The 12,036-nt window shown below is 51.2% G+C and overlaps 1 protein-coding gene across 7 annotated transcripts in view; it reads left to right on the forward strand.

The window, feature by feature from the left end:
• Window positions 1-12,036, forward strand: part of Rab37 (RAB37, member RAS oncogene family) — a 63,011-nt gene that overhangs the window by 46,217 nt on the left and 4,758 nt on the right. For 2 of the 7 annotated variants that reach the window (XM_040750033.1, XM_040750032.1), the window contains exons 2-3: window positions 731-841; window positions 11,546-11,656. In XM_040750033.1, coding sequence (XP_040605967.1) covers window positions 731-841; window positions 11,546-11,656 — 222 coding nt within the window. Of the gene's footprint in view, window positions 1-730; window positions 842-8,665; window positions 8,835-8,857; window positions 11,657-12,036 lie in introns of those variants that run through there. The other 5 variants (XM_005069951.4, XM_021227107.2, XM_021227108.2 and 2 more) reach the window with 5 other exon arrangements.

A 12,036-nucleotide genomic window follows, 5' to 3' on the forward strand; every position in this document is an offset into this window, starting at 1 on the left:
GACCGGCCTCCCAGGGGAGAATGACTTTTGTCCTGTCTCCTAAAGTCCTCCTCACTCTGGGACACTGTCCTCTCCAAGGGCTTTGCCCAGGACCAGCTGTGAACTATTCCCAAGGCTCGCCCTAGGCATCCCGACATCTTTTCCACACCTGGGTCCTTTTGGACTAGCCCCGCATGGGAAATCCATCATGTTATCTGGCCTTCCAAGGAGCAGACACCAAAATGAAACATGCAAGAATTTTGTTGAGGAAACACCTATATGGAGAGTCAGGTGAGAGCCAGGGAAGCTAGGGAAATGTTGGACTCTGACCCAGGTCAGAATTCCAGGGGCAGTGGTCTTCAAGCAGAAGCCAGCTGTTAGAGGAGTCTAGTATCCTCCAGGAACAGGCCAGACATGTCCCTGACGTGTTTTGCCTTTGCCTCAGACTTGTCCATGGGCCATGTGACCCCAGTGCAAACACAGCAATGATGGAGCTCAGAGCAGATCAACAGACCCCAGTGCATCAGAGGAGCCTGGGGATGGGAGGGAACCCATATGGCATGTTCTTATGGTTGTCTCAGGTATTCGTGAACTTGGTTTGGTGTAGTTTTCTTCCATATTCTGACCCTTTTTCAGTGACTTCAATAAAAAAATCAAGGGGTATGTGTGTGTGTGTTCAGAAAGAATCACCACCTGTAGTCACAACTAATCCACCTGGAGCCCTCACTCCATCTCCATTGCTGCTTTTCAGACCATCCTGGTCGGTGACAGTGGCGTTGGGAAGACATCTCTACTGGTTCAGTTCGACCAGGGCAAGTTCATCCCTGGCTCCTTCTCAGCCACCGTGGGCATTGGATTCACAGTGAGTACTCCCTGACTCTGCCAGATCTGGAACCCCTGCATGTGCATGTGTGTCAGGTGCCAGCCAGAAATAGGTGGGTGCTTATGTGAGACCATTAGAATAATCTGCCTATTTCCAGAGATGAAGGCAAGTTGAAGAGGACTGGGAAGGGTTGGGCTTTGGCCATGGGTGATGTGGAGGGTCTTTTTTACCCTGAGTCTAAAGACCAACAAAACAAGGGTATCTGCCCATAGATACTCAGGTCAACCTAATGGCTGCGAAGATTCTGGAAGGGCAATAAATGACAAATGACAGCACAGAATGTGCACATTTGCATGGCCACATGGGTTGGAAGTCAGCAAGCAAGGACAGTCTGGTTTGTAGCTCTCGGTCTGTGGGGCACAGCACTGGGGTGTGGGTAGGGTGTGGGTATCTAGTTAGAAAGTGGAATCCGGCTCCCTCCTCCACAGCCCTCCACAGTCTAGCAGCCCTGTTCCGCCACACACCCTCACCTCCCTGACTTCCCCATGCCTACAGGTACTCTCTCATCCCTCGAGTTCTTGGAAAGGTCTTCCATGAGACCCCTTTCTCACGCTGTTGAGTCTCCAGAATCCTAATATCTCAGAGACAGGGAAAGCAGGTGTCGTGTCTTGGGCACTGGGTCTGTGAGGTCACATTTGGGGCTGGGGCACACCATGCTACATGCTACATGTTGTTGGATCAACCTGTCTGGAGGCAAGATGGATGACTCTGTGCCAGGGATGCCTACTCCAGCCACACCCCTCTTCCCTGACAGTCTCACCCACATCTTCCCACCTGTCCTTGCTCCTGACTTGCAGATCAGAGAGTAGGTGATCCTGGGTCTGAAAATTCTGGTCCAAACAAGACACGGGGGGGAGGGGGACCGGTAAATCATCTCTGAACTTTGCTACTAGTTTGGCAAGGAAACTAAGGCAGCAAAGTTTTCCAGCCTTGAAAAAAAAAGAAAAGAAAACTAAGGCAAATCTACCAGCAAGAATCTCAGAAAACTGAGAAATCCAAGCACCCCAGCCAGTGTGAGAGACATCTCCTGCTGACCCGGGGATAGCCTTTTACATCCTCAACCAAGACCAGCATCCAGAATAGGAGCAGCTTGATCGAGGCTTGAGCCTGGAGACAGTGGGTCAAGAGCAGGACCTTGAACTACAAACAAATATAACCATGCTCCCCAGCTGGGACCCAAATCCAGGGAAAGTCGCACTAGTGACAGCAGGCAGGATAACCACACATGACATGAACTACATGTGACAGTAACCACACAGAGGAAGAGCAATGGAGTCTAACAATAGCTTGATTGTGACGATGACTATTCCCCCTTACTACTGCTCTGTTTACTGCCAGGAACCTTTCACTCCCTCCTGGTCCATCCCCCTGGCCACAAAAGCTGGATCTGTGTGCAACAGTTACTCTCCTATATCCTGCTAGGCAAGGATGCTGAAGGACACTGGTTATAAAACCCTTGCTTACTGACCTATCACCCAGTGAGATGTTTTTAATTATTATTATTTTTTACGTGTGTGGCTGTTTTGTGCCTAGTGCCCATGGAGACCAGAAGAAGGCAATGGATCCGCTGGAACTGTAGTTACAGATAGCTGTGAGCTGCCAAGGGGGTTCTGGGAATCAAACCTGGGTCCTCTGAAAAAGCTGACAGTGCTCTTAGCCACTGAATCATCTCAAGCCACAACTGAATTTTTTTAAGCACACGGAGTAATTTGCAAGCATCCTGGGCCTGGGCTTAGACTCCAGAGTAATGATAACTGAAGCAGAAGAGGCCACCAAGCTCTTGCTGGTCCTCCTCAGGAGGCTGGATGCATGCAGCCTGGGTATCAGAAGAGGGGATGGACTTGCCTTCACTGGGAAAATTCCGGGTCTATGGCCTTTCAGGCATGGAACTGTCACCTCTCAAGTCCTGGTATCCCCCAAATTCTGTATCACAAGCCCTGTCATGCTGGCTGAAGAGTCCTGCTGCTGGGTTTACGGGAGTGCTTCCATCAACAGAATTCACAGTGGTATTAGTCAGGCACTCTGTCTTTTCTAGCGTTCTGAGATAAAACACTGGACTTCTTCTAAATGGTACCAGTCTCTAAGGGATCCCTACCTTCATTAGCTCCTGGTTTTTCTTTGTTTGTTTGTTTGTTTTTGAGACAGGGTTTCTCTGTATAACAATCCTGGCTGTCCTGGAACTTGCTCTGTAGACCAGGCTGGCCTCAAACTCACACAGATCCACCTGCCTCTGCCTCCCAAGTGCTGGGATTAAAGTTGTGTGCCACTATCTGCCAGTTTCTCCCCCGCCCCCTCCCACAGGCTTTTTTAACCAAACTGCAAGTTTTTCAAGACTTTCTGTTCAGCTTTTTGCTCTTGAGCCTTCACTATCAACCTGGCTGCAAGCAGCTGGTAATAACAATGCCACAGCCTGAATGTTGAGTTGCCTTAAAACTTCCTCCACTGGACTAATTAGTGCCCTCTACCAAGTCTGAGAACCCAGGTAAAATGTTAAAAAGTTCTTAGCAAGATTTTAGCATGAATGGCTTATAGTCCAATCTACCTCCCCCCAAAAATAATCCTCATGCCCATCTGCAACCTCATGAACTCCATCTTTATTGCCCACATTTTTGGTCATCGTTTTGACCCTTCAAACTCCCATCACAATCGCCTATTGAAGTCAGTTTATAACATTCTAGAGCCTTTGCTAGCCCACGTGTCCAAACTCTTCCGAATTCCTCCTGCAAACCAGTTCCACAGGCAAAGATGCTCACAGTTAGGTTAGTCACAGCAGCACCCTCACTCCTGGTACCAATTTTTTTAAAACTGTTTAATCCAGTTACTTTATTTGGAAATACAAATCCTGCTTTATGGTATACCATTTTGCGTGATGCCTGATTCTTCCTTTTCCTTGGTTCTAGCATACAAAGGCCCAGTTTAATCTTTTTTTATTATTTAAAAATAAATATATTTCGGGGGCTGGAGAGATGGCTCAGAGGTTAAGAGCACTGCCTGTTCTTCCAGAGGTCCTGAGTTCAATTCCCAGCAACCACATGGTGGCTCACAACCATCTACAATTCAATCTGGTGTCCTCTTCTGGCGTGTAGGCAGAAAAGTGTATATGTAATAAATAAATAAATACATCTTAAAATAAATAAATAAATATATTTCATATCCACAGTTTCCCCTCCCTCTTCTCCTCCCACTCCCTCGCCCCCACCTCTCTCTACTCACCCCCCATCCACACTCTTCTAGCGTCTCCACTTAGATGAGGTCAGGCCTCCCACGGGAATCAACAAAGCCAGGCACATCAAGCTGAGGCAGGACCAAGCTCCTCCTCCCCCGTGCATCAAGGCTGAACAAGGCAACCCCCCATAGGCAATAGGTTCCCAAGAGCCAGCGTTATGCATTAGACTTCTTGTCACTTCAGGTGTAAAAGGCTGCCATAGACGACTCGAGGAAAGGGTTATTATGGCTCACAGTTTCAGGGCTCCTTTTTGTGGTCCTTGGCTCTGTTGATGCGGGGATCACAAGGAGACACAGCACCAGAGCTACTCACCTGACAGCAGACAGGAGCCAAGGAGGGAGACCAAGGATGACTCCAAAGCACAGACCTGCGACCAACTTTCTCCAGCTAGGACTCAACTCTTAAAAATTCTACCTTCTCAGTCAGGCATTGGTGGTGCACACCTTTAATCCAAGCTCTCGGGAGGCAGAGGCAGGCGGATCTCTGTGAGTTTGAGGCCGGCCTGGTCTACAGAGTGAGTTCCAGGACAGCCTCCAAAACAATACAGAGAAACCTTGTCTCGAAAAAAAATTCTACCATCTCCCAAAATAATGCCACTGGCTGGGGACTAGGAACTTTGTAAAAAGAAACTTACACAAGGACATTTTGTATTCAGACCATGAAACACTAACCTTTCCAGTCAACCCCTCTCCCACTGCAGGTCAGATCTTCCTTGTTACAGCTTGTCCTTATTTTCCTCAGACTCTCTAGTTTTACCCAAGCAATGTTCATCTCCAAAACCTTCCTCTGTCCATCTGCCATCATCTCACTACTGCCTGTTAAAGCCTAAACCCTTCATCTTCTGCTCAACGTCGCACACAATTGAAGCTAGTGGTTCTCAACACTCATTTGGTGTGTGTAAAAACCTGCAGAGGCCGTTTGGTTAGGGTCAGGATGGGGAACAGAGTCTGCCTTTGGGAGCTATGCTGCAGGTGATCTGTGCACTAATTGGCAAAACCTGAGTGTTGACCTTGCTGCTCCAGCTTCTACCCTAGTCTCCCCTCGACATCTGGACTCTGCAGTCACTGTGGTGTGTGGTCATCGCCCTGGGGTTCTCTTCAACCCACCTGCATGTCTGGGAGGAACCCCAGCGCTCCTCTAAATAGAGAACAGGTGCCTGTGTCACTGGCCCACCCTCTACCAGGATGACTGTGTGAGTCTGTGGGCTGTGACCTATAACACAATGGGACATGGGCTTCCGATCAGGTGTGTGCATTTCACATCTGGGGGAGTGAGAGAGGTTGATTTTGAGGGTGATTTGGGCATCCGGTAAGGATGTGAGGTGTCTTAGGGTTTCTACTGTTGTGAAGAGACACCATGACCACGGCAACTCTTATAAAAGAAAACATTTAATTGAGGTGGTAGCTTACAGTTTCAGAGGTTCAGTCCATGGGCTGGAGAGATAGCTCAGCCATTAAAAGCTAGGCTCACAACCAAAAATATAAGAGGTTCAGTCCACTATTGTCATGGCGGGGAGCATGATGGCATGCAGGCAGACATGGTGCTACAGAATTCTACACCTTGATCCAGAGGCAACAGGAAGAGAACTGTCTCACTGTGCATGGCTTAAGCATATCTGAGATCTCAAAGACCGCCTCTAAAGTGACACACTTCCTCCAACAAGACCACCCCTGCTCCAACAAGGCCATTTCCCCAGTAGTGTAACCATAACTCCATTTGGGGTCCATTTTCTTTCAAACCACCGCATGAAGTATGTGGTCAATTTGAGGGTATGCGAGCATTGATGTGTCCTGTGTTCTGAGTGCAATGCAAATTATGTCTGTGGTTTCCGTGTGGTAACAACATGCATCTGTGTGGAATGAAGGGAGGTATGTGTCTGGGTATGTGTCCAGGAGTTGAGTAAGACTTTGTATGCTTATTATGATATGCATTATGATGTTATGATATACCATATACAGTGTGTGTCTGTGATACGAAGCTTGTATGTTAAGGGATGATGGGATATGTGCACATGAGGGATGTCTGTGCTGTAGTGTCAGTGTCACAGAGTGTGACTATGGTGTGACATGAGGTGTGAGCCACTGTGGGGAGACACAGGCTGCCAGGGCATGCACACAGCATCAGAGCAGAGGCCAGAAAGCCTGGTGTTGTGTTCTGGATTATTCCCTCTCCTGAAGGCCACATTTAGTGAGCACCTCTTCTACACAGCCCCACTCTGAAAGTCCTTACTGACCCTCTTGCTTCTGACTTACTCGGGACTACCCTTGAATACACCACAGGGTATTAAGCATCCCAGGGAACAATGCATGACATATTCATACTTCGATGCCTGCATGCTGCAGATCCGGGGACCATAACCCACAGGACCCAACAATCATTGCCCCAAAACAGAACTTCATTCTCCCCAGTGCTCTGTAAGAATGCTTTTATCAGGGCTGGAGAGACGGCTTAAGAGCACTGGCTGCTCTTCCAGAGGTCCTGAGTTCAAGTCCCAGCAACCACATGGTGGCTCACAACCATCTATAATGAGATTTGGCGCCCTCTTCTGGCCTGCAGGAATGCATGGAGGCAGAATGATGCATACATAATAAATATATCTTGAAAAAAAAATTTAAAAGAAGGCTCTTATCTCTGCCATCTCTGGAGATGCCTGGTCTGCTCCATGCCAAACAAACCCTACTAAAAAGAGTGCAACCAGGCCCTACTTCCTCCAGCCCCAAGTCCTGAAGCCTCCACCTCCTCCCAAAATAATATGGAGCCAACGACACAAACCAAAGTCCCAAACCCAAGTGTCAGCAGGCTCAAGTTAGAATTCTCCCTACGACTTCCCAGCTTTCGTTAGCTCCAGACACCCTTCATGTTTCTGTCTTCACAAGACTGTCTTCTCCCTATTTGCTCTAAGTCTTTCCTCACAACACATTGGTTTAGGGGCTTGTCTCCGTTACTTCTGCAGCTGTGATAAAATACGCTGGTGTAACTTATTAAGAAAGGGAGTCTTGGGGTTGGTTCATCGTGGGGGGCAGCCCAGCAGCCGGGGCGACAAACGGCAGACGGCAACTGGAAGTTTGTGCTTACTTGGCTCCCTCCTTCTGGTCCACCCTCCTCCTGGCTGGGTTCTCCCACCCAGCCTAATCGAGATAATCCCTCACAGGCCTACTCGAGATAATCCCTCGCAGGCATGCCCAAAGACCTGTCTCTCAGGTGATTCGGGGCCTGTCAAGTTGATGATCGGCATTATCCAGCACAGGGCCCCTATTCCAGGATGACCAAATTGTAGCTTACATCTCTAATGTCCCTGTTACCAAGGAAGGTCACATTCTGGAGTACCAGTGCCTGGAGCTGTATCTCTTGGCTGACACAGTGTAATGCATAACATTAGTTTCCAGTGGGTGGTGAACAAGGGGCTAGCTAGTTCCCCCTCTCCAATTCTCACGTCTTAGGGTTAGGGTCAGGGTCAGGGTTAGGGTGACAAGGGTTAGGGTCACGGCTAGGGTTAGGGGCAGGGTGACAAGGTCACCTCCGTCCATTCTCTGGGCTCTTCTATCAGATCCCATGAAATTGTTCCTGCTGATGCACATGGCCTGTGCCCAAGTCAGTAGTCACCCCCAAACAAGCCTTGACATTGCCCCTCACTGCCCTCACCTGAAAAGTTTGGGGGTATGCTCCCCAGCACTCCTCACCCAGTCCACCACCCAGTTCCGTTCTGTACAACATGGGGATGGGGGTGGCTGACCTCATGCCACTGAACTCTGGTAAGGACAACCCCAGATTCTCTACGTCCTCTGCCATTGGGAGCTCCAGGGCTCCTGGGCTGTACTGGAAACTGCTCGAAATGATCCACAAATTCACTTGGTGGCCAGGCCTGGGCCTCACCTGCATAAGGCTGGCCCTACCTTGCCCCCTTGGAAAGGAGGGCTGCAAAGGCCCACCTTTGAGAGCGTTCCCATGGTGCGACATTAGGGGCTTAGACCAACAAGAAATAAGCGAGAAATAAGAGCCGATATACCGCAAATGGCTCCAAGTGTTAGCACCACCCAGGAGCTCCCCAGATGGCACAGCGCCAGTGCTCTCCGAGGTGAGGGTCGGTGAACAAAAGTCGACTCAGATGAGCTCGAGCTGGGGTCCATCAGCAAAAAAGGAACTGTTTGGTTGCGAGCCTCAGGATGCAGCTCCCTGTCAAACACTGCTCAGGGGCGTTCCCAGCCTCCTGCCTGCAGGTGAGTTCGGGCCGGCAGCTGGCTGGAGCTCGGGCGTCCCCTGCTGGCCACACTGCCCAGCCGCAGTAGGAAACCAGGCGCCACACCTTCCGCAGCTAGCTGGGTCTCCCGGGTCAGCTGCCTCGATGGCAACCTAACGCCGCCGCTGTGACTTTAGGGGACTGGTCCTGTACTTGGACTCATTCGGTGCTGTAAGAGCACTAAAACTAGGTTAATGTCTCTCCGGAGGCCTACCATTCCCTCGGGCGCACATTAGGCAAGTCCTAGACATCCTGGCAGGCGTCGTCGAGGGGATGGCGGGACGGAGGGAGGAGCCTATCGGGGTCCGAGCCGGTTGGTGGATGGGGAGGGAGGAGTGGGCGGAGCCTAGGGCAGGGCGGTTCCGCGCTCTCCCTTGCCTGCAGTGAGCCCGGCTCACCTCTGACTGTCCGGGGACATGACTGGCACGCCCGGAGCTGCTACCACCGGGGATGGCGAGGCCCCCGAGCGCTCCCCACCCTGCAGTCCGAACTACGATCTCACGTGCAAGGTGGGTGGGCGCTGCGCCCAGTGCTGGGGGCCCCTAGGCCGGCTCTAAGGGACATCCCTCCTGGTGTCCTTTGCCATAGGACCCTGTCTTCCCCGTCTACTCTCCTCTCTGGAAGTGTCTAGATTGGAATCAGTCGTTCCTGGGTCAGCTGCGTCTGGGGTCTGGAGCATAATCCTTGGGCTCATCTCAGTCTCTAGGGATCTAGGCTAACCTCGGAGGGCGTGAGGCAGGACAGATCAGAAGGACTTAGTCACCCCCACCCTGTGGACAACAACCCGGTTCTCTCTTCTGCCACACTTTGGAGGTGCTAGGACATGGGGACTCCCTGAAGACACGGATGCCTGCAGAGGCAGCTCAAGGTTACTGCCCCTTTTTCAGCTAAGCCTCAAAGACTGACATCTGTCACCCACTTTCAATGCTCTGGGTCCCCACTCGGCAGCAAATTCCACCCCTTTCCTCCCCACGGCCTCCAGACATAGTCTCACACCTCTTCCCAGTGTTAAGCTAGCATCCCCCCTACCCCTTAAGGTGTATGTAGCCAGCCCGCAAGTCTTCTTGGGAATTGTTAGAAGCTGAGAAAGACACAGCAGCTAGTGACAGTGGACAGTGGCCCACCCTGCCTGCTCTGATGGCTGTAAAGGCAACTCTCTGAGGTGCACACCTTCTGTGGGGATGCTCTGTACAAAAGCAGGTGGGAAAAGCATGGACCCTAGTCTGCCTCCACCTCCCTCATCCGTGCCCTTGGAGTACGCAAGTACACGGGACCCTGAAAAGAGATGCAGAGCCAGCCAGCAGCCTGCACTCTTCCTCTGCAGTAGGTTAGGGAGAGCTAAGCCAGGCTGTGCTGGGTGGAACCGATGCCTATCCTCGAAGGATGCATGCCTCCTTCAGGGTCTTGATACCTCCCCAAAACTAGGTCTCACTCTCACTAGGAGCCTCAGGTCTCCGCCCCCAGGGTTTCAGGGGAAGCCAGACTGCCAGCCTACCCACCCCTAGCCGTTGAGATAGGCGTCCTGTGTGGGCTTGTGGCAGGAAATGGGGCCCTATGTCTTCAAGGGAGGGGAGCTGCTGATGGCAAGCCCCCCGGGGCTGATGAGGGGGAATCTCCTGACCTCCTTGCCCTGCGGGCCAGCTGAACTGTTTACCTAGGAGGCGGTAAGGCTGAGCAGCTGTTCGTGTTTGGTGGACTTGACTGGCTGGGTGACAGGCTGCATGGTTTGCTCAAGGCAGCTGTGATCTGTAAAGTAAACAAGTACCAGTGTTCCCCACCCCCCTTCCTGGGGGGAGGCGGGGGTTGCTGGGGCCCCAGAGCCATCGGAGTGCCTGGCCAGCCAAGTAGCTTACCCCCAGCCTGCCAAGGCCTGACCTAGTCCTGCATCTGTAGTTGTGTGAAAGGAACAGGGTGGGAAAGAGCCTTGGAACACCTTAGGAGGTCTAGGGTTTCAGGTAGGCAGTACCCACCCTAGGGCCAACCTTCTGAGTCCTGAGTGGTTCACATCAACCTTGTTGACCCTAGATGTTAACAAATTCTAGGAAGGCCCCAAAGGAGTGTTCCTTCCACTTCCCACCCATTATGATGGGTAAACTTCAGAAACAATTAAGGAATTTCCCCAAAAGCACACAGTAAGCTTTTTATAGTAGAAGAACTCAGCCCACCCCCACATCTTTCCACTAAAGTCAACTAATAGATCCCAAGACCCCGTATCTGTGGAAGAAAAGCTTTTTGGTTTCACCATCAAGTTTAGAGAGCCCAATAATTCCACCCTTATTATCAGTCTAGCCAGACGGTTGGGAACATTCTGGCTTTGAGTCTACACTTCCATTCTCTGAGATGACTGACCAAAGAGATCCCGCCCCCACCATTCCTACATGTTCCCCTGCAGTGGCCCAAGGATGCCAATTTGCAACCATTTGTTCCTCTTGGAAGATTTCTGCTAAAAACTTCAGACTAACTGTCTCCCCATCTCAGAATAAATGTCAACATTCCCTAATTCTTGCAAGCCTATTGTGAATGTAAGCCCTCATTAGACATTTCTAAATTAATGTCTGACCCAAAAGAAAACTCCAGCAATAGCAATTTAAAGACAATGTTCCACCCATCAAGTCTTTTAACAAACAAACAAAAACCAACAAAAAACGGGTCTCACTATTTAGCCTTGGCTAGCCCTCACATTCCCTGGCCTAGAACTCATAGAGCTCTGCCCACTTCTGCCTCTCAAATGCTAGAATGAGGGCACGCAGCACCATGCCCCCACCCGTCCATCAAGTCTTGCTAGGCTCCTGGGGGAGAGGCCCTTTTCCCTGTGTGGAGCCCCACCAACCTGTGTACACCTGAGTACACACTCAAACCAGCAATGATCTCCGCACTGTTCAGCAATGGGCAAATAGATATCCAAGGTACAGCCCAACAGAGTGTGACATCCTCTGGGGATCTCCAAGCACGTTTTTGGAGGTTATAGTTTGACTTTGAGGACATTGGCTAGTACAAGAGGCTCAGAGGGAGGAGCTGGGAGGCTGAGGGAAGGAGAATGGAGACAGGAAGCGGGGGTGAGGGCAAAGGCAGGCTGGAGGCCGTGTTCCGCCGTCCAAATGGCGTCCCTCTCCACCCTTCTCTCCTTCTCTGACCCTCTTAAGGACAGTCCTCTCTGGAATCCCAGAAGACCCCGTCTCTTCCCCAGTCACCATTAACTGCCTCTGCCCCCATCTCCTAGGTGATGCTTCTGGGAGATTCAGGCGTCGGCAAAACCTGTTTCCTGATCCAATTCAAAGACGGGGCCTTCCTGTCCGGAACCTTCATAGCCACCGTCGGCATAGACTTCAGGGTGAGGCGGCTGCAGGCTCCTCCTGCAGTGAGCTGGTGACAGCTTAGGCTCAAGAAGGGTACCCTCTCCTTGTCTTTGACTCCTGAGGGCACCTGGGGCTTGCTGCCTGGGAGGTACTCCCACCAGGACCACAGAGGTGACCCGGTCAAAGGATTCTGGGTAGAGTTGGCATCTTGCTCACCTTCTTCTCAGCTCTAGGATAGCATCCCCAAGCAAGGTAGCCATCTAAGCTGGGTCCCTCTCAAGGTCAGTCTTCAAGAAACAATTGTGGAGAAGCTGGAAGGCTGGGTTCGGAGATGGAGCGCTCGAGGCTGTCCGCCCCCCATCCCTAAGGACTCTAAGATTTCTATCCTTATCCGTGTGCAAGCAGGACTGCTGGG

This window comes from Mesocricetus auratus, unplaced genomic scaffold, assembly GCF_017639785.1.
Source record: "Mesocricetus auratus isolate SY011 unplaced genomic scaffold, BCM_Maur_2.0 Super-Scaffold_100007, whole genome shotgun sequence".
NCBI lineage: Eukaryota > Metazoa > Chordata > Mammalia > Rodentia > Cricetidae > Mesocricetus > Mesocricetus auratus.